The sequence below is a fragment of the Dendrobium catenatum genome, unplaced genomic scaffold, assembly GCF_001605985.2.
Source record: "Dendrobium catenatum unplaced genomic scaffold, ASM160598v2 fragScaff_scaffold_247, whole genome shotgun sequence".
NCBI classification, from domain to species: domain Eukaryota; kingdom Viridiplantae; phylum Streptophyta; class Magnoliopsida; order Asparagales; family Orchidaceae; genus Dendrobium; species Dendrobium catenatum.
This window is the reverse complement of record NW_021318709.1, coordinates 141,960-163,593: the sequence shown is the minus strand read 5'-3', so window position 1 is coordinate 163,593 and position 21,634 is coordinate 141,960. Positions and strand designations below refer to the sequence as shown.

General features: G+C 36.6%; 1 protein-coding gene across 1 annotated transcript in view; it reads right to left on the bottom strand.

The window, feature by feature from the left end:
• LOC110099623 overlaps nt 1–21,634 on the bottom strand; it is a gene marked incomplete in the record, with an annotated part of 68,531 nt that overhangs the window by 41,655 nt on the left and 5,242 nt on the right. Inside the window, 7 exon segments of the mRNA XM_020826824.2 lie at nt 4,235–4,345; nt 20,486–20,590; nt 20,682–20,741; nt 20,849–20,926; nt 21,034–21,112; nt 21,204–21,364; nt 21,465–21,506. Coding sequence (XP_020682483.1) covers nt 4,235–4,345; nt 20,486–20,590; nt 20,682–20,741; nt 20,849–20,926; nt 21,034–21,112; nt 21,204–21,346 — 576 coding nt within the window.

The following is a 21,634-nucleotide window of genomic DNA, read 5'->3' as shown; positions in this document are numbered from 1 at the left end:
GTACAATGAAGCATTAGAAAATAAGAGACAGATCATCTGTAAAATAGATGCTGAGTACTTTACTATAGCCCAACAAACGAAACATATTGCAGCTATGTAAAACATAATACAAACAAAAACAACAACAACAACAAGTCTTAATCCCACTACATGAGGTCGGCTACATGAATCATTTTTCTCCATTATGTCCTGTTAAGAATCAAGTTCTCAAAGAAATTAAAAAAATCAGGAAAGGAAATGAGCAAAACCTAATTATAACTATAAAAGAATTATTAAACGTACACCAATAAAGAACTTAAAATAATCAATAACCAACCAATAAAACATAAATCTCCAACAATTCAATCAGGCATTTAACTTTGGAAAGCCTAATAAAGAAACAGGGGTAGTTTGAAATACCCGAACAAAAAATCAATGGAGACATGACAAAAGTAAGAGAAACAGAGCATATATAATAATAACAAAAAAAAGTATGGGAAACAGAGGGTAGCTAACCACGCCAAGCAAGAAAAATCTAAGAATAGCATTCATTGTAATTTAGGCTAAGAAAAACAATGTGGATTAAAGTACAGTATAAAACAAGGGAGTCTATCCTCTCATTGACTATCTTCATAAATAGCTTTGCCTATGATGTAGGCAAAAGGGAAGGGGGGGGGGGTTTTCCCTCCCTGGTTGCCTTTTTCAGTTCCCTTGGCTGCTGTTCCGATTCCCCTTGTGCTGCCTGTTCCGGTCCCTGGCTACCTGTTCCAGTTTCCCTTGTGCTGCCTGTTTCGGTCCCCTAGCTACTTGTTCTGGTTCCCCTTGTGGCCACCCGTTCCATCTCCCCCCCTTGGCTGTTTGTTCCGGTTTCCCTGGTTGTTGGCCTGTTGTCCCAGTTCCCCTGGCCGTCTGTTCCTTCCCCCTTGGTTGCCTTTGCCAGTTTCCTGTGTGGTTCTTTGGGCGCTATTTTTGGACAGCACCTTGGCTTTCCATATTCTCCTATTTTAATAGGTTTAAATGGGGGTATTTGGGCTGTTTGGCTGCCTCATTTCCCCTATATATATTAGAGGTTTTGTATTCAAAAAGAGTGTGTTATGGTTGATTTTTGGATCTAAAAACCTGAGGGTTTTTCTTCCTTCTTTGGAAAAGCTAGCAAGCTTGTTCCGTTCTTCTTCTCCCTCTAGGAAAGCTTGCGAGCTTGTCCTCTCTTCGTCTCGGGCTTCTAACCTCTTTCTTCTCTCCGCAAGTTCGACGCCAATTGTATCTTTCTTCTCGATCCAAGAAAAGCAAGTTTAGGTATTTATTTTTGTCATAAGTTTGTAAGAGTTTTATAATATGAAAGTTGAATTTTAGCATGTATTTTGTTGGTTTTCTAAGTCTTGTAATCTGCTTGCAAAAAATGGGGTCTCCCTAATTTTATTTTTTTTGCTTGCATCAGCATATCAGTATATTATTTCAATTAGATAACTTTTAGAAAATAAAAAAACAAGTTCCTTGCTATATTTCTTAGCAGGTTAAGTAACACATGTTAGAATTTAACAAGCCAGATAAATTTAAGAAATTTTATAACATCATGAAAGAAAAAGTTATTATATAGAGTGTTTAGGATAATCTACAAGGCCATCAAGTTCAGTTCATCCATAAGTAGCAGTCTCATGTATTCAAATGTGATGGAATACAAAGACAAACAAAACTAAAACTAAAAGCTATTGTAATGGCCCACCAGGCCATCACCAATAAAGTATATAATCTTGTGGGGTCTTAAAATTAAACTTACATGATTTTGATTATCGACCAAATATCTTTGACATATTTTTCTCTCCTTTTTATAGAAGCGCCGTCATTTCCTACCTACAAGTTCTCTCCCTTTCTCATACAACAAACTCAATATCGTATCAAAACCAAAACAATACAACTCTTAACAAAATCTATAAATACTTAAATCTTAATATGAACCAATCTGTAGAAGTAAATAAGGAGAAAATAAATTGAAAGATCTACCCAATAGTAAAAAAAGCTAAAATAAAAAATAAACTATAGTTCTCGTGATGTGAAACCAGGAATTGAATTTAGAAGCTCAATAAAAATATTGTTCAAGTGGTGAAATTGCAAGCTTAATATTTTTCCCAATTGAAACTTTTCAGAGATCTTAGAATTCAACTACGATTAGGCAAGAGTTTACACCTAAATTAGCAAGACCAGTAAAATAACAACGGTAATAAAAGTAAAGCAAATGAAAAGCCAACTAGAATCCCGCGGTTAACAAAGCGATTGTCTCACCTTGAGGCTGCACTCATTTACCTACTTCTAGGCTTGTTGGGAGAAGAAGAACCACACAAGTGATGAAACCACTCCGAGGGCGATGATGCCGTAGATCCGTAGGGAAGGAGAGGACGGCGCCGGTCGTGGAGGTGGTGTGAAACGACGCCCTTTGACGATCCACGTGTAGACAGAAAAATGATCGTCGATGGACTCCACTAGAGCTGGTAGAATCCGGTCCAAATAGTCCTCGACGGTGTCGTCGAAGTCAAAGCCGACGTCGAAGAAGGGAGATCGGAGGATGTTCACTCGTTCGCGGTTGTCGTACTCAAACCCGAAATTCCACTCGGGAACCTCCATGCATCCTTGAAGAGGCGAAGAGGTGGTCGCTGCAAGTAAATCTCCAAGGAGGAGAGAGGGGGGGCGGCGGGTTGTAGAAGGGATGGAGAGGCCGGCGGTGGATGTGGGGTGAGGAGAGATTGGTTTAGAAAACAAAGACAAAACTGAGAGTAATTTCAGTTTTGGAGAGTTTTGGAGGGGAAATCTGAATTCCAATGAGAGGGCAATTAATTCCTTAATGAAGAATTAATGGGGAAGAGAGAGAGAAGGCCGGCGGTGGAAGAAAAGAGAGGGGGAAAAGGATTAAACTGAAATTATTTCAGTTTTAATACAAATAGGAGGGAAAATTAATGGATCCTAATTTGAATTTGAAATTAAGATCAAGGGATTTAATGTGGTAATTAAATGAAATCCACCAAGGGGGGAGGCCGGCGCATGCATAGGGAGAGAGGGAGAAATTTGGGGAGAGGGGGAAGGGATTTAAAACTTGATTTGATGACGTAGCAAGGGATTTAAAACTCCAAATTATTTTGATTTGAAATTTATTTACTCATGAAAACTTTCCTAATTTGGATTTCCAAATTAGGAAACAATTCAAAATTTGAAATGTCAAATCTCTAATTTGAAGTTGATGGAGATATGGAATGAACCGTATGGGAGGGGTCGTCGGCGAGGTGGATGGACGGCGGTGGGGAGCTTGGCCGGCGGTGGGGAGCTTGGCCGGCGGTGGGGAAAACCCCAGGGAGGCCGGCGGCAAGAGCTAGGGGAATGGGAATTTTATAGAGCTTTCTTGTGAGAAGAAACTTAAGAAAAGCAATTAAAAGAAAAAGGAAAATTAGAGAACTCACTAAGAGATCTCAATGGAAGAACTCACCAAGAGATCTTCATGCACTCACAAAGAGAACAAAGCACGTCAATTTTCATTCATTCCAAAAATAATCTCAAGTACAATGACAAAGCCTTTTATATAGGCTATCAAGACATAAAATGCATAAAGACGAAAACGCCCTTGGGCTACAATAAGTACTAATTCCCTCATAGGGGTACAAAAGGAAAAACATGAAATAAAAGTCATGAATAAACTAAAGCATAAAAAATAAAGGCTCTGAATCAAGGCCGTCGATCGGCGTCTCCAGCGATGGTACACGTGTCGAAATCTGATGCCCTCATCATCTCGTTTAGAAGTTATAATTCTTACACTAATAATAAGGAAATAACATTCCATTGCAAGGTTAAAAAAATGAATCAAATCGATCAACTCAGTTTCCTTGTTTGTTATCATTGCATGGACAGAAAAAAGATGGCATTACAAGTTAAAATACTGCAGAAATAACAGAAGCTAGTCCTTAAAACTACATGCATCATGCAATCACGATTGCAACAACGAGAGGCCCAAGTCAGAACAACAGCCAAAATAAACTTATGAAGTATGATGCTCAAAATAGATGAAATTGTCCATACATGACAGCTATGAAGAATTTTCACCTAACACCAAGCCTAATTTTGTAGATGCTAACTTCTCTTTACACCCCCAAAAAAAAAAAACTTAAACCGAACAAAAGGGCAAATAGACAAAAAGAGGAGCAAGATTCATGGTGCTTATAAGAGCTTGTAAATTTAAGAGGAAAGAGGAATACTTTGCACAATCAGTACTTGCCTGAGTACTGTTGGTAACTGTCGAAGCATTTATTATGGGGACTCGTATGTTATACTCCGCCAAAAAACCTAGCAATGATGATGTAAATAAATACACCTCTTCCTCGGTAACCTAAACAAGATTATGCACAGAATTATATCCATAAATGAACATCAAAGTAAGATATGAAAACAGGCCATAATAATTAGGATAAATCAAGTAATGGAAAACAATAACAAAGCATGAAAATAAAATAGTATACCATTTGCATGATAAGCAAAATTTATGAATTGAAAAAAAAGGATTCCATGTTTTGAAAAAACTAAGTTAGGTATCTGAAGAATAAGTAGAAAGTTGCAGAAAATAACAGCACAAAAATAAATTATGGCATAGGTGCAGCAAAAAGATTAATACGGGACAGCAAAATTGTAAGGATTTCTACGGAAAATGGAGTAGTCCCTCATGAATGCTATGAGATAAGAATAATTTAGAAATTCACGATCTTATGTTATATAAAGCCCAAGAAACTGCTCCTAGCTAACGGGAAAGGTGAACTGAATAAAATAAAATAATGGGTTTTCCGTTACAGGTAAAGGGATGTTGCTGCATCTCAAAGCTTTAACCCAACTAGCTTTGGTGATGACCGCCATGTAATTGCTTCACCTAGAACCAACACCAAACCTAAAGGGTTGTAAGAAACTTTGAAAACACGTACAAAATCACGAAGCCTGAGCACAAGAGACTCAATCATAAGCTTTGATAAAGTTAAATGTTTACACGGCAGTAAGAGTCCATTTGAGTGTCCGTTAAAAAAGCAGCATGGAACTAAAGCCCCACACAAATCAAGGATAAAAAAAAGTTAAGTCCATGGTAATATCACGCATCAGAAATGAAAGTCTTAACTATCAATTTCGAAACATTTAAAAGAAACAACAAATCCCAGAAAGAAGTCATACAACTTGAAAAAAATATATTTGCTTAGATTAATATATAATTTCTCAGATCAAAGTGCTTCAAAATAAGGCATAGATAATGACAATGCAATGCCTTAAATATATTATAAATGATGATATAAGAGACTAAACTTAATAATGAATAGTTTAAGAACTTGATTCATTGATGCATTTAGTTATTTTGGTTTATTTATGTTTTATTGTATTTTGAACAATATTAGTTATGTTTTATTTTTGGTTATGCTATCCTATGATGGTTGGGCTTCCAATGATCATGGTAGGAATGTGCTGGGCATGACAATCCTTGGATTTGCTTGCTTTTGGGTCCACTTCGTCCTTGGGCTGCTTGCTGATTTCTGTTTTGGTGTGGTGGCTGCTCTCAGGTGAGCCTTGGTTGCTTGGTGTTGAGTTAAAAAAAAGATGGATTCTACTTAGGGTTAGCTCATAAATGCTTGAGCTGAAGTTTAGCTCAATGATTGGGAATTAAATGCACTTCCTAGCTCATTATTTCAAAAAGGTATGCTATTATGTCTTGGATTCATTTTGGAATGGACTTTGCCCCTTCTCCTCCCTGTCTCTTCAATTTCCTCCTGGCTTTTGCTATTCCCGTGGCCCCTGGCTGTTTTCCCGTGCTATTGTTCCGTTCTCTGTGCTGACTTCTCAGGTCCATTGCTGGCTGGGTTTCCCGTGACTGCCTGTTGGGTTTCCCGTGGCCTTCTTTTCTCTATTTCCTGTACCGGGTTGGGGCTGCTGCGTTGTTGGCCTTTCATTTCCCTAAATCTAATTGGTTTGGTTAGAGGTGTTATGGCTATTTGGTTTCTCTCTTTTGCCTATAAAAATGAGATGTTTTGGTATGGAAAAGGTTGTTGAAATTGTGAGTAAAAACTCTACCAAAACCTGAGGGTTTCTTCTTGGAAAAGCTTGAGAGCTTGTTCCGTCCCCTTCTTCTCTTCTCTATTTCGTCTTGGCTTCTAACATATTCTTCTGTACGCAAGTTCCACTCCACTTGTATCCTTCTTCTTGAGCTTTGGAAGTGTATGTTGGCTGAAATTTGGAGACATTTGCCGGAGGAGTTTGGAAAGGATGTTGGACTCTTTTGTAGTGGTGAACCCTTGGTTTGCAAGCCTAAGCACAATTTTCTTAAATTCCTACTTTCGTTGCATGTGAGGAGACAGCTAGACGGTTATACTGAGGATAGTGTTTTTATATTTTTATTTTATTTTCGTTCGATTTGGCTTTTGTTTTTCCTAAGTTTGTTTGGATATTTGCAAGTTACAATTGAATCGAGTTTGGTTTAAGTCTTGTCCTGGTGTTCTCCAATTTGTCTCTTTACTCTAGTTTTTGCTCGCACCATTCATAATCCTTATAAAAGTAATAGACGTACTGAAAAGATCAAATGATATTATTAACTATTCAAACAGGCCATTAGGTGTCTTAAAAGCTATCTTTTACTCATCTCCACGATGAATCCAAATTTGGTGGTAACGATTCTAAGATTAATCTTTGAGAAAATTAAGAATCCCAATATTTGATTTAAAATATTATCAAATCGAGAAATTGAGAACCAATACTAAGAATAATTTTGTTGATAGATCTACTATCGACGCATATTCTCCTAAGTTGTCTTTATATGAATCATTAAAACAGGAACAACTCAAGCACTCGAAATTTTGTGTATAAATCCTTTCGTCAAAGACCAACTTGTTCTTTTAAGTAAGCATGTCCTTTGTTTCAATCCTATAGTGAGAACGATTCGGTAATTGAGAACCCAAAACTGAATCAATTGTTTGTTGAATGTTGGTGATAAGGATAACTTGTAATGCCAAAATTTAATAAAGGTAAGAATAAAAATTTACCATCCAAAATAATACCCAGTTTCAGACTCACCAAAATTAACAAAGTTTTTATATAAAATCTTAGGGGTGTCAATATTTGACATGACCCGAAAACCCGACTCGAATTTGACACGAAAATTTCGGATTCGAGTCCTGATTTTCAACCCGTTTTGAATTCCGAGTCGGGTTCGGGTTGACCCGGAAACCCGAAAATGACACCATTTTGACAAGGAATCATGTAGTTCGACGTATTTACGAGATTTTTCCACGCTTCACAGCGAGGGAATTTCATTGCTTCCGATCAAAATATTGTAACTTCTGATCTAATCGAACTTTACAGCAATCGAGCTCCTGTCGTTGCTTCCGATCAAAATGTTATAATTTTTGTCTTCTGATAATGTTGTCGAAGGAGCAAGAAGGAGCAAAGTCGAACTGCAACGAAGGAGCCGAAGAAGCGACTCGTGCAATCTCCACACCTCCAGGCTCCTGCGGAACGAAACCGAACAGCAATGACAAAAGTTATCTTCATAGCGAGCGAGCTCCTCCCATCGTTGCTTCCGATCAAAATGTTGTAACTTCCGAATCGGAAGTCGAAGGAGTGAAGTCGAGCTGCAACGAAGGAAACGAAGAAGAGACTCGTGCAATCTTTACACCTCCAGTAAAGTCGAACTGCAACAAAGGAGCCAAAGAAGCGACTCGTGCAATCTTCACACCTCTTGGCTCCTGCGGAACGAAGCTGAACAACAACGACGAAAAGGAGAAAGTTACCTTCACAACGAGCGAACTCCCATCGTTGCTTCCAATCAAAATGTCGTAACTTCCGAATCGGAAGTCGAAGGAGCGAAGTCAAACTCCAACGAAGGAGCGAAGTCAAACTCCAACGAAGGAGCCGAAGAAGCGACTCATGCAATCTCCACACCTCCAGCGAGGTCGAACTCCATCGTTTTGCTTCTAAATGTTTAAGATAAAAATATGTGGGATAGGTTCGGGTCTGAGAAATTGACCTGTTTGTAAAAACGGGTCAGATCAAATAGTCCCGGGTCAATTTCGGGTTGAACTCGAACCCGACCCGTCACCCTTCTTTGACAGCCCTATAAAATCCTACATTTTGTAATGACCATTTTTATATATAGATGTCCATATAAAAAATTAGTATATATAAGTTCTTATAAAATTTATGTATTAAATTAATTAATTTCCCTAAGTATTAAAGAAAAATATTCATTAATTTACTGCTAATTGGACTACTGTCCTATGGCATGTTTTTCACACCCACTAAACAAGCCATGCAACGAGGATTTTAAAAGGAACATATGGGATGATTTTAAAAAGGAAGTTAACTAATACTTATATTATTGCTTATATAAGCCTAAGCATTAATATTTGGCATGCATTTCTCATCTCTCCATTCCCGTATTCACTGGAGAACGAAGGTGAATGGTCACGTAGGAATAGTCCGTGAGATTAAGAAAAAGAAGAAGAGGAAGAAGAGAAGGAGAAAGAGAAGAAGAAAGAAAGAACGCGGAAGGAGTCTAGGGATTTAGCTAAGAAATTTGTATTTTCGTTTAATTTTCGCAAGTTGGATTTGGAATAGAGCGGATAGGCTTTGAGGTTTAATTTTCGCAAGTTGAATTTTGGAATAGAGTGGATAGGCTTCGAGGCTTCAACGAGGAGAAATCTTTTCGAGATAAAAAACAAATTTTGAAGTTATTTTTGTATTAAATTGAGTTATTAATTTAGAAATTTAAACTAAATTAGAAAAAAAAATTAGATTGTTTATGAAATATTAACGTTTCGGGGAGAAAAAATAAGGAAATTGATTTCGAGGACGATCCTACAATTGCTGGGAGATAATCTCTAATAAAAGAGGTGAACATTCATAGGCATATTATTTATAAATCCTTAAAAAATTTATTTAACCGTTATGCCAGTAAGTATAGAATTTCTTCATATTGGGTGTGCTAATAACATGTTATCAAAAATGTCAATGCATTTTGTATGATCACTTGTCCAAAGAAAATTTCATCATATTTTTAATTAACTTAAATCATAGCACTGCTTAATGAACTATGATGGATACTTACGTATTTAAATGTTGAGGTTTACATGTTGTGCTTTACCTTTGATACATGTTAAAATACGTGGAGCATATCATGTGTATCTTAATGTTACGTAATTTTAGATACATATGAAAATGACAAAAAAGAAACTAATGAAAGATCAAGTCATACGGAATAGGTTGACAGACTACCATGACCTGTGCAGTGAGATGTAAAAGTTCTAACATGATGAGCTTTAGTGGAGAAATATAAAGGATTCCCAATCCTCAATTCGAAAAGTTCAAATGTGCCAACCTTAAATCAAGGAATTGTTGATAACTACAACAATGGGCTGCCAAACTTTAGTAATGGTTATTATAGCCAATGGGCTAGGTAAAGATCAAATGATATAAATGTATCAAAATAATAAGTATAAATTGAGAAAGAAATCAAGAAAATGAAAATAATGCAAATAATGTTATGTCAGCAAAAGACTAGTATAGTGGATTAAATGATTTGCCACTTTATAAATGCACTATAATGTTTTATAGATATTCATGTTTATTGCTTATAATCAACTCTTGTATTTATCAAATCCTCAAAGAAGATTTAGACTTAAAAGAGTTGTAGTAAGCTAATCATATTTATGAAAATAAATATGCAAATTAGTTCATATAATCAATATAAAATGTCGTAAGTTTTTCTTGAATGCTTAAATTTATATTTAGATTATTTATCCCACTGAGCATATAGCTCATCAGCTATTATAAATGTAATTTTTCAAGCTAGGGGAAGAAGCGATTGAGGTTGTATGTAGTGACTAGATTTGTCTGGTACCAATATCTTTTTGGGTGTATAATTTTAGATGTATATGGTGTAAATTAAAGGCTTTTGCTATGTATGGATCGATATTTGAATTCTATTTAGAAGCTCTCTATTCAATTTGATGATTTTATTTAAACACGCTTTCAAATCAATGATTATCATAAGTCTATTAGATAATTGTGAAATGTAATGCATATGTTATGATGACCGTGCTAGACTAACTTTATTCATTTTATAATGATTAGTAAAGTCGTGATTGATGTTTGTGAGAAATATGTGTGACTAAATTGTTTATCTCTATTACGACTCATGATTGATTTAAGGGGATCAAAATGGGACATGACATAACTCATCAATGAATTCCTCTAGTGTTATACCTTAAAACCCTTCCAAAGGTATAACCAGCTTAGAAAACTTATTAGAGATTTTTTGTTATAACAAAGAGCATGTGTTCATATTCTTGACCTTCGTTTACAAATTATGTTGGAGTCAAAAGTTGAAACAAGAATACAGCATTGGGGAAAACATTCATCATACTATCATTGTTAATTATAAGCTGACAACTTTTGTTTTTGCAAGAAGCACACATATTGACGATGTTTGTTTTTTTCTAAACTTCTTATGTAGCATAGGTTGACAGCATAAATTGTATGACACCAATGTTTTCCCCTATGATGTCAACATCTTTTCTTTAGAGCTCGGTTTTATTATCTTCTACATGTTCTATGTTTTTATCATCTAAATTTGAAAAGAACTCAACTTCAACTTTATTTTGCACTCATCGAAAGAAATATCTTGTTCTTATATAGAAAGAATGTCTCATCATCATCTTTAACCAGGGGTGGAGAATTAAAAAAGAAATTATTTATCAAAGAAGTATTATATGGAACCATTCTCCTTTCATATGCACATAACTTAATTTTACATATTTAGAAGCATGGTAGAACATCCTCCGCACTCTCTCCACCTTTCATTAAGTATGTAATTCAATGAAGGAAGTTTTGGATTGCTTTACAATCAAGGATCTATTCAATTAAGCAAGGTAACAATCAATTACAAATCATTAAGATTTTAGGCCTCTCTTTACCATCATAAAATTTTGTAGTTACGTGTATTCTAATATATATATAAACAAGGAGTGAATTGTATTAAAAAACAATGTTAGGTTAAAATAATGTAAGGTGATGCTTGTATATAATGAAGGATGATGTTTGATGAATACCTCTTATTAAGGTTTTTTGGTGAGTTCCCTAAAGATCTTATATACATATCTTATTTTATTATTCTTATTTGAAAATTAATCTCTTCCTTTGTCATATTTATATTGTCATGAGTAGCCCGCCTTCCATCCATATATAAGTGTCATGGTGAATTAAATGTAATAGGTCAAGAAAAGCTGTAATGAATGTAGTTAAACAATAAACAACTAAATGACATAAATACAATTAGTTTCTAAAACCAAAGACGATTATAATTGCTAAAATTTAGATGCAAAACTAAAGCTTAGTTCATAAAATATTTTGAGATATGCACAAAAGTAATATTTGCTAGTTGTATAGCGATGCAAATGCAACAATAAGCCTAGTTAAAGGCACAAGCGAGAAGTGGTCTTACAGAGTGAGCACACAAACTGGGTTACGTGCAGAGAAATAGACAGCGTGTAAATGTGTAATCTGAATAGTTCTTGTGGACAAAGAGCAAGCACAAGCAAGAACATACGAGTGCACAATCTAGCACAGATGAGTTTGTGGTGAGTGAATACTAAAAATGAGAGGTGGCACCATGCAACGAGCATGGTGCCTGTGGATGAATGTGAAGGCAAGCACAAGAGAAGGCATACTTGTCAATGACAATGATGCGCTATGGCGCAAAATTTCTCGTGGAGCCTTAGACCATAGCTCATGGCTCAATGCTCGTCATTTTAAACATTGCACAAAATATTAAATAATTATAAATAAAAATATGTTTTAATACAAAATATTATAAAATTAAAAGATAAATTTTCATTATAATAAAGTGATGTTTAAGGTTCAAGTGATCAATACTTGAACAACAACAACAACAACATCAAGCCTTTATCCCACTACATGGGGTTGGCTACATAAATCTTTTTTCTCTATTGTGTCATGTTTAAAGAACTATTTAACAGGTTTTACGTTGGCTATTGACTACCTAACATAAGCCTCCACTTTTCTCATTCAAGGCTTAGACCTGATACCGACAATGTTATCAATACTTCAATAACTCAAAATTCAAAACATTACAATTATTTTTTTAATTCTAATGTTTTTGTAAGAAATTAAATTAGCCTTCTTAGGAGCCATAGTCATCACCAAAAATAAAAAAAAGACTTATTTTGATCATCAGCATCATCTTATAATTCATAACCCTCTACATAACTCTCATCATCTTCATTTTTAGTTGCAACAATGTGAAGCATGAATGAAGATTCTCTCTCTTTCCCTTGAGAACACTCAAATATTGTAGCTTTTGTCATAAACACCATTGGCTTTTGCAAAAGTACTACATGTAAAATTTTCCGCACTAATAATCAATTAATTATTTTCATCTGACTTGTGTCATCCATTTTTCCAGTCAATCACTTATTTGCATCATCTATATCATTCAGAAAAATAGGGAAAATCACGTTACGATAATTTTATCTACAAAACAATGCCTTATTATATTTTAAATAAACTAAATCTTTGAGTTGACCATGATCCATTCTCTCTTTTTTTTTATTGAAGCTGGAATTAAAAAATCATTACAATTACTAACTTATAAAACTTCATGAAAATAATCAATACATAATTTGATTTTAAACTTACACGTTCAAATATAATCCAATTGCATTCACATCCAAATGAACTACAAGTTAGACTAAGGACTTTGATTATATAATTTGTAACTATAGAGCTCCTTGGCTATATGCTAGCTAACAATCAGCTAGAAGTATTGAGAAATCTAATATCTTTCCTTACTTAAATATTAAATATTACTCAATGCTAATTAAAATTTCATTCAAACTATGCTACTTAGTGCCCAAGTGATACTTTGTTTTCCAACTGTAGGAATACTAAAAAGTCCTTCACAACTAACATATGCATTTAAGTCATTGCTAATTTTTTCTTCTTCATCAACATTCTTAGCTAACGATCCACAGCATTCATATAGTCCATCAGCTATTTCTTTATCCTTTACAATATCAGGGTTACAAAAAAAATTCATAATTTAGAAAATATTAGCTACATATAAAAGTCGGTAGAGTAGTATTTCTCATCTTCTATCAATAATTTTAAAAATATACTTGTATTTATCACTATTGTTAAATCTTGCAGCAATTAATTCTTTAGCCCTACCCATTGCTTCATATATATAACACATTGGAAGCTTTTTTCCTCCATCAACCAATATAAACACCTTCAACAAAGGGCCACCTACTTTTAAGGCATATACAACAATATTATAGAATAATTTGTTGTGCTTGCTTTACCTTAGTTTCTTTTGCATAAGGACCCAACACAATTTTCATGCACAAATATTTTCTTCAAATTCAATTATTGTAGAGAAAAAGTTATAATGTTAAGAAGGCAGTAGCAAAACGGGTCTTAGAAGACTTGACAAGTGATCTTTGATACAGGTATCTCATCAATAATTGCAATTTCTCTTGGATGGTTCATCAAAAAACTGAGTAAACTTTTCCTATTACAGGATGTCCACTCATTATCCATAATAGAACAATCATATCTAAGACGATCTTCTTTATGGTGTTGCAGTAGTTCTTGTATGTGTCCCTCCTCTTTTTTCAAGCTATGGACCTATACCTCATGATAGCCCGGAAGTCTCAACCCAAGTCCAAATTTTCTAAATGCCTTACTACAATAGGGAAGCTAGCATACTTAATAGCATTGAATAGAATACTAGCATCATATATCCATCTGCAAAATATTTGAAATGCCCTTTGTCTAATTTCTTTCTTAGCAACATCCATCTCTTTGTAGAACAAGAATTCCTAGATCATCAGGATTTGGGATACAATATATATCGAATGGTTCTTTAGCCCTAGGTTGTTTAAGCATAGATGTTGTTGAACTTTGATTAGAGACATTATATTTTATTGTATTGAAACTTTTGGATGGTCCAGCATGTAGAAGCCATCATTGAGAAGGTAAGGAAGAATTGTGATTAGGCTTGCTCTTCACAATTCAAAGCCTATATCACCTAAAGTGAGAGGGAGACTCATAATTCAAAGCTGCCACAAGAGAGAGAAGAAACATGCAATCACCTCCTACTCAAGGTTTGAAGTTGAAGCGAAAGGGAGAGGGAGATGAGACTCTAGGATCGATCGTCGAAGCCAAGCCTTCTCGAGAGCAAAATACTTTGCACACAAGGGAGAAGCTGATTCGATTCAATCAAAGCAGGTAGCTAGGGCGCTAATTAGAAATAAAATAAGTATAAAATAAATAAATATAAATATAATTTTAAACCCAAAATAATAAAATAGGGCATTCTATGTGGATTTGCACCATGCACTATCGATTCTACATAGCGCAAATAACATGACATTTTCAACCTATCTTCCTCACCAAGCAAATGGCACTAGGGGTGCGCATGCCTCGCTATGCATCACAAATCAATTACGTCATTGACATGCATGGATGAGAGGGATGTGAGTCAATCAATTTAAATGAGTAGAGTACCAAGGCATATCAATATTAGGTTACAGGTACAAAAACTTCACAAATCAGAATTGGAAGATATGATACCAAACTTTATACGATGAGGGAGAAAGACAAAAAGGTAGAAAAAATAGGCGAGAGGTAGAGAGAGAAAATGAAAGAACAAGAGAGAGAGACGGGGAAATGAGAGAGATTTATTAAGAAAGGGAGAGGAAGAAGCAATTATTGACAATCTTCAATTCAATCAATCATATTTTTCTACATTTATAATAAAAGGGAAACTAGAGAAATTATAAGAAAATAGAAAATTACTTCTAAATATTTATTAAATAAAAAATTACAAATAAACCAAAAAAAAGACTAATTAATCATATTCTCAACATCGAATGTAAATCCTAATCAGATGGTCTTCCTCACAAGTCTTTACAATTTAGATTACTTCAAGTTTCTAACATCAATGAGTTCTATAAATATCATAGTACATTTTGTTTCTTTATACATTAATTACTGCTTTGTCAATTACGTTAATTACATCAAAATACCTAATGCACTTCTAGTCAATGTATTATAGTGAGGCCAAACACATCATAACTGTAGCAAAATGCCCCAATTTTAATCAATATGACAAGTAAAATGGATGTTCAAACTTCAAATTATTCACCAGTATGGTCTTAATAAGGCTTTGAAGCAATGGGAGAATTTTAACATTACCCACTACCAAAGTAACTGATAGTGTCTAATTTCCAGGCATACTAACTGTATAGAAAAATTCTGTTAGGCCGGCCCTCCTGGGCCGGCTGAACTAGTCCAACCTGGACCGATTCTCTTCTATAGCCGACGGCCCAAACAAGGGGGGTGGAACCCGGGGGGAGGCGGGGTGGATGCCCTAGTGGGGCCCAAGTAATTAATTAAATTGTTGTTTAGGAGGAAAATTTTGAATTAAGGGCTATTTATGGATTTTATAAGTTTCCTTTGGCTTTAATTAGTATTTTTGGGCAGGGGTTTGTTTTCATCTTGAATGAGAGAATACATTTGAGATCTAGGGTATATTTTTTTTTGTTCTAGGCTTGGCTAGAGATTTGGAGAGTTGCTTCTTCCTCTCGAATCGAAGAAACTTCTATGTTGTATTGCTTATCTTGTTCGTGGATTGAATAGAAGAAGTTTCCTTGTGTTTTCTTTCCAATTTTTCTGAAATTTCTGTATTATTTTGCTGATGTCTCTCTGAAATCAGCAGATTTCTCTCTGTTTTCACCAATTGTTGCTAGGTTTGCTTGTGAACTCAAGTATTTCCCCTTAGAATTACTTGTGAACTCAAGTACTTCCTATTAAATTGGTATCAGAGCGTTGTCTTGGGACCATTGGCGACTAAAATCCTGAAGACCAAACTCCCATTGGAGAGAGATGGAGGAAGGGGAAAATGGAAAAAATTTCAAGACCACTACCTTCTTACCTCCCAAGGGGCCAGCGTCAAGGAGTCTGAAAAAAGTGCCCAAGGAGAGAGCTGGAGGAAGGGGAAAATGGAAAAAATTTCAAAAGGATGACTGAGAAGGAGATACAGGAGAAGAGGGCAAAGGGGTTGTGTTTTAGATGTGATGAGAAGTACATATCGACGCATAGGTGTAAGGACCAAACTCTTTAGGTTCTCACCGTCTATGATGACGAGGAAGTTGAAGAGGGATGTGGGAGTAGGGTTAGAGATGGAGGAAGAGGAGAAGTTGCATCTAGATATGGCAGAAGTCTCGCTGAACTCAGTGGTGGAGCTCACTCCGAATCACACTATGAAAGTGAAGGGAGCGATAGCAGATGGAGAGGTGGTAGTGCTGATAGATAATGGGGCAACCTACAATTTCATCTCCACCCAGATTAAGGATATAATGGGGGGAAAATTAGTAGATATAGAAGACTATGAGGTGATGATGGGTACGGGAAAGGTAGAAATGGTTAGAGAAGTTTAGGGGGAGTGGTGTTGACCATTCAGGGGATCTAGGTGAGGGAGGACTTTCTTCCCTTAGAGTTGGGGAGTACTGATGTCATCCTGGGAATGAAATGACTACAGACTTTGGGGGAGACCAAGGTCAATTGGGGAGCACTGAGAATGTTACTGGTGGTCGGGGGAAGGAGAATGGAGATCCATGCGATGCAGGGCTGTCCAGGGCCGGAGTATCTCTCAAATCCATGATCAGAACCATACAGGAGGTGGGAGGTCGATATTTGGTGGAATTGCAACGCTTGAAAAGGGTCACTGTGGGAGAAAAGGGAGGCATTCCTCTTGCAGTACAACCACTCATACAGCAGATTAGTGAGGTGTTCCAGCCATCTCAAAGTTTAACACCACCCAGAGAGCAAGAGGATGCAATCCATTTAAAGGAGGGGGTGTCACTGATTAGTGTACGGCCCTACCACTACCCCAAAATTCAGAAGGATAAAATTGAGAAGCTGATTAAGGAGATGTTGGAAGCGGGGATCATCAGATCAAGTATGAGTCATTTCTATAGTCTTGTCTTACTGATCCAAAAGAATGATGGGAGCTGGAGGTTTTATGTGGATTATAGGGCGTTGAATAAGGAGACTATGTCGGATAAATTTTTCATCCGGGTGATCGATGAACTACTAGATGAGCTGTATAGAACAGTAGTGTTTTCTAAGATGGACTTGAAGATGTGCTACCATTAAATTAGGATGGAAGAGGAGGATATTCAGAAGACGCCCTTCAGGACATAAGAGGGGGCACTACGAGTTCTTGGTGATGCCATTTGGGCTCACAAACGCCCTTGCTACTTTCTAGTCTTTGATGAATATGGTATTACGACAGTACCTCAGAAAGTTTGTTCTGGTATTTTTATGACATTCTGATGTACAACAAAACGGATGAGCATCTGGATCACCTAAAGGTGGTTCTGAGAGTTTTACAGGAGCATCAGCTAAGAGCCAACCTAAAGAAGTGCAGCTTCGCCCAGTCTAGCATGGAGTACTTGGGATATGTAGTATCCCAGGAGGGAGTGACGGCCGATCAAACAAAAATTGAGGCAATGCAGAAATGGTCTATGCCTAGGAACATAAGGGAATTGAGGGATTCCTAAAACTGACTGGATACTGTACGAGATTTGTGAGGGGGTACAGTACCATAGCTTGGCCCTTGACCGAGCAACTGAAGAAGAATAACTTTTTGTGAGGAGGGGTAGTGACTCAGGCTTTTGAGAGATTGAAGAAAACCATGACTACAGTTCCAGTTTTAGCACTTCAGGACTTCAGCCAGATCTTTGTAGTAGAGGTCGATGCGTACGGATATGGGTTGGGAGCCGTGCTGATGCATAATCACAGACCTATAGCATATTTTAGTCAAGTGTTGTCAACTAAGGCTAGATTGAAGTCAGTGTATGAGAGAGAGCTGATGGTCATTGTCTTGGCTATTCAGAAGTGATGCCCTTATCTTTTGGGAAGGTATTTCATCGTCCGGACGGATCAGAGGAGCTTGAAGTACTGTTGGAGCAAAGGATGGTGACCGAGGAGCATCAAAAATGATTATCCAAGCTATTATGCTATAATTTTGAGATCTAGTACATGCCTGTTTTAGAAAATAAAGCGGCTGATGCCTTATCCAGATATGTTGGTGAACTTCAGGAGTTGGTTGTTTCAGTACCACTGATGGAAGACTAGGGGCCATCAAGGAAGAAAGTATGCAGAATGAAGAGTTGAAAAATATCGAGGAGGATTTGATGAAAGATAATATTAGCCATCCTAGTTACAATATTGAGGGGGAGAGGCTGTTGCATCAAGGAAGGTTTGTGATGCCACGAACTTCCATACATATTCCTCACTTGTTACATGAGTTCCACGGTAGTGTATTTGGAGGTCATTCAGGAGTACAGAAGATCTATAGAAGGATGGCATCTGAGCTTTACTGGAAGGGGATGTATAAAGATGTTGAGGAGATAGTGGTGAAGTGTGAGAGAAACAAATATATGGGCATGGCTCCAAGAGGACTACTATAACCCTTGGCACTTCTAAACAGAATATGGGAGCAAATGTCCATGGATTTCATAGACGGCCTAACACGATCAGAGGGATTCACAGTCATCATGGCGAAGGTTGACAGACTTAGTAGGTATGCACATTTTATCCTCTTACGACATCCCTACACCGCAGTATCAATAGCAACAGTATTTATCAGGGAGGTGGTTAAACTAGATGGGATTACCAAATCGATGGTGTCTGATCGAGACAAAGTTTTCCTCAATCAGTTTTGGAGGGAGTTGTTTAGGTTGCAAGGTACTGTTCTTAAGAGAAGCACCGCCAATCATCTGCAGACAAATGGGCAAATAGATGTAGTGAACTGAAGCTTGGAGACTTACTTGAGGTTTTTTTATTCTGAAAAAAAACGGACGTGAACAAATGGTTAGCATGGGCCTTGTATTGGTACAATACTTCGTATCATTCTGCCTCTCAGATGACTCCTTTTAAAGTACTGTATAGAAGAGACCCCCCACACTTAGCGCATTTTGGGAGGGAGAGCACACCAGTTTATTCAGTTGAGCAGTACTTAGAGGAAAGGGACAAAGTGTTGGAGGAATTGAGGAAACATCTGATCAGGGCCAACAAATTATGAAGAAGAAGACAGATACACATCAAAGAGACATACAATATGAAGTTGGGGAGAAAGTGTTCTTGAAACTAAGACCCTACAGGCAGAGATTAGTTGCCAAAAGGAGAAACGAGAAATTGGCTTCCAAGTACTTTGGCCCCTATGAGATTTTGGACATGATCGGAGCAGTGGCGTATCATTTGAAGATACCCCCATCTGCCACCATACACACCCGTTTTCCATGTATCATAGTTGAGAAGAGCTCTAGGGGGGCACATACCGTTTGTGCAGAGTTGCCAACTACACTGACATAAAACATGGAAGTAGTCTTAGAACCACTTGAGTTGGGGGGAGTCAGATCTGATAAAAAGGGGAACAAGGAAGTGCTTATTAGATGGAGGGACCTTCCTGATTTCGATGCCACTTGGGAGCCATATGATAGAGTGAAGCTCCAGTTCCTTCTTTTCACCTTGAGGACACGGTGAGTCTTTGGGAGGGAAGTAATGTTTGCAGGCCCATGAGGAGCCGACTAAACCGGTCCAACCTGGACCGGTTCTCTTCTACAGCCGGCAGCCCAAACAAGGGTGGTCGAACCAGGGGATGCCCTAGTGGGGCCCAAGTAATTAATTAAATTGTTGTTTAAGAGGAAAATTTTGAATTAATGCCTGTTTAGGGATTTTGTAAGTTTCCTTTGGCTTTAATTAGTTTTTTTGGGCTAGGGTTTGTTTTCATCTTGAATGAGAGAATACATTTGAGATCTAGGGTTTGTTCTTTTGGGCTCTAAGCTTTGCTAGATATTTGAAGAGTTGTTTATTCTTCTCGAATCGAAGAAACTTGTACGTTGTATCGCTTTTCTTATTCGTGGATTGAATAGAAGAAGTTTCCTTGTGTTTTCTTTTCAATTTTTCTGAAATTTCTGCATCATCTTGCTAATGTCTCTCTGAAATCAGCAGATTTCTCGCTGTTTTCACCTATTGCTGTTAGGTTTGCTTGCGAACTCAAGTATTTTCCCTTAGGGTTACGTACGAACTCAAGTACTTTCTATCAAATTCCTCATACCAGAGCATGAAACAAAATTAACTAGCAATCTTACAGGCCAAAAATTGTCAGACAAGACAGAAAAAAATTTATGCATAAAAATATAATAAAGTATTCATAAAAGATAGTATTGACTATTGAAATATAAAAAGCAAGCCTAAATCGGGCCATCATAATTAGGCTTGCCCAACTATATGGCATCAGCTTAAAAAAGAACTAATGAAAATTTAATCAGATGAAAGTAAACATAGCTATACATAGAGGAGAACAGTTGCATAGGGTCTACAAGCATATCTTTTATCACAAATCAGGTTGTCATACTTTTAACTCATTTGTTAGTTTTAACTTCTCCTTAATGCAACCTTTTCTTTGACTAAGTTCCTTCATTGAGTCAGATATGGCATCATCCTGCTTTTCATCAATTGCCTGTTTTTTAAGAAACATCGTTGGTCAATTTGGTCAATTTACTATGAAAAAGGAAAACAATTAGAACAAAATTCTACAAAACAACACTAACCGTTCCAAGTTCAGAAAGTTTTCTTTCCAAGACATGCTTTTCATTCAACAGCTGAAGCTCCTGAAAAACAAGGAAATGTTAAAATACATTATGCTAAGGAAACATAGAAAATAGAAGTTATTACCAGATCACTATGTGATCAAATAATACTCCATCTAGATCCATACCTTTGAACCAGCATCTCTGATTTGTTTGCGAAGAAACATGATCTCCTCTTCTTGTTGCTGAACTTTGGAGGACAGTTCCTGATTAAAAAAGTTTATATCAATATTGAAATGCTCAAGATCAACTAATCAAATAATATCAGTTGTAGTTAAGCAGATCACAGATTTATGAACTGTCTGAAACCTACCATGAGTTCGTGATCAAGGAGAGTATTATTGGCATCATCTTTTAATATCCTCGCACTTGAACCTCTTCGAAATTGATGCCTGTAATGCAAGCACATGTTTGTCCATAAAACAACAACAACAAGAGTAATCAGGTATTTTTCCTATTCAAGAATCTTAATTGAGTATTCACCGCACTAATGAATCAGTAGAAGTAGTCCAAAATGCCGCATCATCATTCCCATCAATATAAGATGGTCTCATATCTGGAGGAACAGGTTCTGGTGAAGACTGGCCATAAGAAACATGATATTCACCATTAAAAGGATCACACATATTGTTGTACTATACCACCTGGGAAAATATTTTATACTGTCAGTCGCAAGCAAATAGTAAGGAAACTGTAAAGAACCCAATGCTACATCAAATGTAAAAACATCTAATAAATTCTCACCTACAACTCTCATTTATTCTACTGCACCACCAAACAGAATTTCTGCATAATAAACATGCCGTATGTTATAATCTGAGCATACGCATCGAGTAATTAAGATAATAAAAGGACAAAAATGACGGTTGTACACTGCAAAGGATACAAAATTCCATCTTCCACAAGGATGATCC